The sequence below is a fragment of the Marmota marmota genome, unplaced genomic scaffold (assembly GCF_001458135.2).
Source record: "Marmota marmota marmota unplaced genomic scaffold, marMar, whole genome shotgun sequence".
Lineage (NCBI taxonomy): Eukaryota > Metazoa > Chordata > Mammalia > Rodentia > Sciuridae > Marmota > Marmota marmota.
The window spans coordinates 6,878,754-6,884,712 of record NW_026000185.1 but is presented as its reverse complement, the minus strand read 5'-3'; the positions used below and the strand labels follow the sequence as shown (position 1 = coordinate 6,884,712).

The following is a 5,959-nucleotide window of genomic DNA, read 5'->3' as shown; positions in this document are numbered from 1 at the left end:
AAGCCTGGAGTCCATGCTGCCGGCCGACTGCGCGCGCCGGTGGGTCTGGCGAGGCGGGAGCGGGGCGGGCTGGTGCGGGGCACCAAGCCTGTCGGGGTGCTGAGTTGACCGTGCGTCCCTCCAGGCTTGTGGCCGAGCTGCAGGGTGCCCTTGACGCCTGCGCAGAGCGACAGCGGCAGCTAGATCGGAGCCTGAGCATCTCCCGAAGGCTGCTGCGGGCCTGGTACGTGGACCCCGGGAGCCCTTCGGAATCATGCAGAATCTCAGAGGCTGAGAGGTCGGGCCCAGCCTCCCACTTCCGAGGTTTCGGTTGTCAGTGCCACCCAGTTTACCCTGCAGGTTCTGAGGCGGAGGAGGGGCGGGGATGGAGTTTGTTCGGGCCACAGATACCCTGTCTTTACAGGGAACCAGCCAGGTCTCAGGCTCCGGAGTCACCTCCAAGGCCAGAAAATAAGGAAGAGGACCTGACTTCAGGTAAATCTCGGCCACCCACCCTTTCCCCGTGCAGCCACTGGCCCAGCTCTGGCATGCAGTGATGAGGGACCCATCCTGGAATAGTGGAGAGGACTTCTGCATGATTTTTGGCTTTCACAGCATACACACCAAGCACCCAGGACCTCAAAGAGCTGGAGCTTTTAACCCAGGCACTGGAGAAGGCAGTACGGGTGCGGAAAGGCATCTCTAAGGCTGGAGAAAAAGACAGAACTCTGCGCCTGAAATCTGGACCGATTCCTGCCTCTCCTGACACCACTGCATCAGCACCACCCCAGGCCTTGAGTGGGGCTGGCAGCCGTGCCTCTGGAGCAAAAGCTACCAAGGGCATCCACCAGCCTAGGAAGCCTGCCAAGGACCACCCTGAACGTAGGCTTCTGTCAATGGGAGATAATTCCCATGTGGCAATAGAAGCCAGGGCCACTAGCTGTGGACCAGGCCTCAGACATGAACAGATGGCCCAATCAGCTGCTCCTCAGGCAGCAGAAACTTTCACACTCAAGGAGAAGGGGTAGGTTTCCCAGACCCTCACTGGAAAATCTGCCATCTTTATTCACTCAGACCTTGGCCATCTGTAGGAGTCTGGGGTTTGGTGTAGGGCAGGGCACACAGCTACATTTGGGAGCCCTGGAGTACCACCTCATGAGGCTCATGCTTTGCAGCAATCTGGGATTGTACAGGTTTTACATTCTGGAGCCTTACCTGCCCTCTTCTTCCTGGCTATTCACTTATCTACCCAGATGGGAACCACTAGAGGTCTCAGGCCCTCTGTTCATGGTGCCCTCTATTCTCTCTGCAAGGGTAGTACTGGACTAGGTTGGCTTCCATGTCACTCGGGAAGCCCCTTCCAAGGGGGTCTTGTCTGATAATGACTGGAGAGGGAGAAGGGGTATGAGATCTCACCACTGATAGACTCTGAGCAGGACTAGCAGCCCTGAGAGTGAGATGAGACTATTTTGAACACTGGCTTCTCTGACAGGACCCTGCTGCAGCTGCCCGCGAACTTTAGGAAGGTGGTTTCCCAGAACTCCCGGTAAGGCTGGATGGGGACAGAAAACATCGAAAGCTTGGGAATATGTAGGCAAGACATTCCAGTAGGTCCCTCTGCTTTTGTAACTGGGTGGCACTGTCCATCTTCAGAGCCTGACTAGCTAGCACTGCTTCAGTGGCCTTGATACCCTCAGCTCAGCCACTCACAGCTGCAAGGCTTGAACTTGACACTTGGTGTCTCCAAGTCTCAGTCTGTCTTCCCTCCGCCAAGTTTAGAGCTAGAGGCAACAGTAACCAGACCCAAACTCACAGAGATGCTGGGAGGGTTAAGCAAATGGTGCCTTTCAGATGTTTGTGCTGTAATTAGTACAGAGCAAGCACCTAGGTCTCTTTTCAGTTATAGTTACCAGTCACTGCTGGTTTTTCTCTCCTTCCTTGAATTCTCTTTAGCACTTCCTAGAGTGGGTCAGCTCTTTCCTTGTCCTGGTCAGTGTCCTCTAGGTTCCCCCAGAGACTCCTGCTGATTTTCAGCAGAAATAGACACCCAGCCTCTGGCCCCTCCCTGGGCGGTTCAGCCCAGCTGGCTGGAATAATGGCATCCTTCTCTGGTTCCTGGGTGCTCTTATGCACATCTCAGCCTATGGGCCCAGCTCAACTCTACACAAACCAGCAACTCCACAGATGCCACCAGCACTGCCAAAGCCCAGTTTCTGCAGAAACTGCAGGCAACTGTATCCTTGCTGAACTTGCAGGAGTTGGGAGTGGGGGTGCTTACTGGACTTGCAGGAGTGGAGGTGAGGGGGGTGCTTCTGACTCTAACGTGGCAGGACATGGGTGGGGCCTGGACTCAGGGGAGTTTCCCTGACCCATAGTCAGTCAGGCTGGCCTGGCCCCAGGCTCAGTGCTGTGGAAATAGAGCTGGAGGCTCAGCGCTTGCGGAAGGCCTGTGTGATGGTGAGACTACGCCTGCAGGAGGAGCTCTCCTCAGGTCAGTGGGGGTGTGGAGGGGGTGTGGAGGGCAGTCACAGGAAGGGTCTCAGAACTGGCATGGACCAACCCTGCCCTCCCTGACTGTTGAGTAGCCCCTGCTGACTGGATGCAGGAGTACCGCTGTCTGCTCACTCTGGAGGGGCTGCAAGCCATAGTTGGGCAGTATCTTCAGAGGCTGCAGGTGCTGCGTACAGGTGAGACCCTGCCCCCTGCTGCCACCTGTGCTGAGGTCTTAACCAGGGTCGGGGCACATTAGCGCATCTTGCCCATGCCTTAAGGAAGGATGACCAGTCCTGGCACCAGAGACAGGTAGGCCCTTTCCACCCACACACAGTGTTCTGGGTTCTTACCAGTTGTCCTGTGGGACCAGCCAGCTGTCCTCAACTGCTCAGAACAGGTCCTCTATCCTACTCCTCTCCACCAACAACCTATCAGCCTAAGCAGTTTGCTCATTTACTCAGTTACTGAGAAAGCAGCATTTGAGAATTAGATACTGGGAGGTGAGTCATGGGGCTTCTTTATCCTTTACATTTTTTAATTGATTGAAATTTTAAGAGGGAAGGTTCTATCTTCAAATACAAAGTCAGTCTCAAGAAAGTTATGTAAACACCAGTAAGGAAAACCCAGAGGCAAAAGGAGACTTCACGAAGGTCTCTGGCTGCTGTGAATCCCAGGCCACCCCCATGCTCTGCCACACACTGTTGTTTTGCACTCCTTAAAGGCAAGGGAAGTGCCTGGGAAGTCAGGTACTGACCCATGAATGAACCCTGGCCCTTGGGCATGGGTGCCATACCAAGAGACCACATATCTCCTGTCCTCGCAGCTGTGAGGGAACAGCTGCCAGTACCATGTCTTGTGGAGAGGCTCCCCCAGGCTTCATCACCCTGTGGAGGTGGAATAGACCCTGCCTGGAGCCCCCAGCTCCTCCTTTACTCCAGTACCCAGGAGCTGCAGACCCTGGCAACCTTGAAGCTGCGGGTGGCCATGCTGGAGGAGCAGGTTCACCTGGAAAAGGTACTTTCAGAGCATGAGTTGGCAGTGTGCAATTGGGCACCCGTGGAGCCAGTTACCATATGGAGGGCTGACTCTGGAGCCACCTGAAGGCTCAGTTTATAAGAACGGAGGCCTGGGATTAGGGTATGATGTTCCTTTTCCAAGGATCCCCTTGGAGGACCGGGGGGGGGGGGGGTAAGCCTCAGGCCCATGTGTAGACCACCAGGTACATTGATGTGCCGGATGAGCTGCACAGGGAGAGAGGCTAGAATGCTGAAGCCTGTCCTGGGGCTCCAACTGGGGCAGGCCCCACTGAGACCTTGGCCTTGCACTGCCCCCAGGTCCTAATGGCTGAGCTCCTTCCCCTGGTGAACACTCAGGAGCCACAAGGGCCATCTTGGCTGGCGATGTGCCGAGCTGTACATAGCCTGCTCTGCGAGGGAGGCGAGTGCTTCCTCACCATCCTGCAAGATGACCCTGCTTACTGACTCAATCGCTGGGCCATCTGGAGCCCCCCAAGGCCTCAGGACCCTTGAGCAGGCAGGCCTCTTAGGGAGTCTCCTTCTCCTGAAGGGGTGAAATGAACAGGGATTGAAGATAATTTTCCTGGTTTGGTGGATCTGGGGGACCAGAAATACCTATGCCTTGTCAGGAAATCAGATGTTGCCAGGGGCCTGGCAGAGCCTTTCTTAGCTAGCTCTTTTCTCTTGCTGTAGCTCTAAGCATCTCCTATGTGATATTAAACCTACTTTAGGAAGTTCATATACTTAATCCAAGGCGAGACTTGCTGGGGGTGTCTTTTGTTTTTGTTTGTTTGTTTGTGGTTTTATTAATATGAATGTTATCAAACCCAGGTGTGATGGAGCACATTTACAACCCCAGCGGCTGGGGAGGCTGAGGCAGGAGAATCACAAGTTTGAAGCCAGCCACAGCAATTTAGCAAGGCCCTAAGCAACTTAGTGAGACCCTGTCTCAAAATAAAAAATAAGAGTTGGGGATGTGGCTCAGTGGTTAAGTGCTCCTGGGTTCAATCCCTTGTACCAAAAAAAGAAAAAAGAATGTAGTATCAAGTGAAGCTGGGCAAGGTGGTGCACACATGTAATCCCATGGCCTTGGGAGACAGAGGCAGGAAGATCACAAATATGAGGCCAGCCTTGGCAACTTAGTGAGACCCTATCTCAAAAACAGAAGGACTGGGATGTAGCTCAGGAGTAAAGCACCCCTGGGTTCCAGCCCCAGTACCCCCCCCACAAAAAAAAAAAGAAAAATAATTTATCAAGTGAATTTATATCAAGAATGCATATATTCCTTCTGCATAAGGGAAGGGGCAGGACCACTCAAGGTGTTTTTGCCCCAGCATGCCTGAACGTGCCTGCCCCCTCAACTTATTGGAAGATACAAAAAAACCTTCAGCTACCATTATAGAACAGGCCAGCCACTCTGCCCATTGCCACCCCAGCTCCATCCCCACTGTCTTATGATGCCCCGTGCCAAGCACCTCCTGGTGCCAATGCTGTATTAGGTATGGGATCTCCTGTCTTTCACTTAGGCTTCATTAGGGAAGAGGACCTTTTTCACTCCCTCCCTCAACTGTCATGTCCTCTGAGGCTTCTCCATCCCCTGTGGAAGGAATCATCACCTCCCCAGGAAGGGAGTAAAGGGTAGGGGTAAGAGGGGAAGCCTCTGCAGTCACAGACTTGGGTCTAAGGCTGTGGAATGTTTAGCCTGATTCTTAGACTCTGAGCCTCAACTCCCCAGGTTGTTCCTGCTTTCCTAGTGGGTAGTGGTCATTCCACTGCCCCGTGGACTGGCATGAAGATCAGCGAGCTGAGCTTGTCTGCAGTACTGGGCAGACGCTGTGCTGGTCACCCAGGGCCAGTGTACATAGGTGGACCTTCACTGAGCCCTGACCATGTCCCTTGGAACTCAGGCCTAGGCCCCTGGTGTAGACAGCCCTGGAGCTTCACCACTCTGGGCCAAGGATGAGGCCCTGCAACAGGAAAATACCAGCCTCTTCCCCAAGAGACCCAGGCCCCTACATGCAGCAGGAGAGGAGGCACATGACACCTGGTGAAAACTAGGACTGTGGCGAGCGGGATGAAGTGTGCAGGGATGAGGCTGGACCTACAATACCATGGTGACAGCTTCCGGTGGCTCCTTGAACTCCTGCAAAAGGCCTTACTTGTAACAGACCCAGTGGGCCAGAAACATGCTCTGATAGGCAAGAGACCAAAGTAGAAAATGAGAAACCAAGAGCTTTATTGCATTGAGGGGTCCCTCCAGGGACAGAACCCCAGGGGAGAGTGAGCCAAGAAAGGAGGAGAGTCTGAGGGACTGCTTGCCCCCTGTAGGCTGGTGCTCAGGCCCAGGGAGCACCTGTATCTTACCACCCCTCTTTAGCCAGCCTATTCCTTCTGTTGCAGCCTGCAGAGCTTATGTCCAGTTTCTGACCTGGAGCACCCCTCAATCCCCAGGATGAACCCACCACCACAGC

The 5,959-nt window shown here is 54.2% G+C and overlaps 1 protein-coding gene across 3 annotated transcripts in view; it reads left to right on the top strand.

Annotated features, from left to right (window-relative positions):
* Tedc2 (tubulin epsilon and delta complex 2) overlaps window positions 1–4,467 on the top strand; it is a 5,627-nt gene extending 1,160 nt beyond the window's left edge. The window contains exons 2-11 of one of the 3 annotated variants that reach the window (XM_048789343.1): window positions 4–39; window positions 125–277; window positions 404–474; window positions 595–1,003; window positions 1,472–1,525; window positions 2,120–2,213; window positions 2,359–2,470; window positions 2,565–2,666; window positions 3,296–3,486; window positions 4,320–4,467. In XM_048789343.1, the coding sequence (XP_048645300.1) occupies window positions 14–39; window positions 125–277; window positions 404–474; window positions 595–1,003; window positions 1,472–1,525; window positions 2,120–2,213; window positions 2,359–2,470; window positions 2,565–2,666; window positions 3,296–3,486; window positions 4,320–4,325 (1,218 nt within the window). In that variant the 5' untranslated portion in view covers window positions 4–13 and the 3' untranslated portion in view covers window positions 4,326–4,467. Of the gene's footprint in view, window positions 1–3; window positions 40–124; window positions 278–403; window positions 475–594; window positions 1,004–1,471; window positions 1,526–2,119; window positions 2,214–2,358; window positions 2,471–2,564; window positions 2,667–3,295; window positions 3,487–3,806; window positions 4,242–4,319 lie in introns of those variants that run through there. The other 2 variants (XM_048789342.1, XM_015490882.2) reach the window with 2 other exon arrangements.
* Window positions 4,468–5,959: the final 1,492 nt, after the last annotated feature.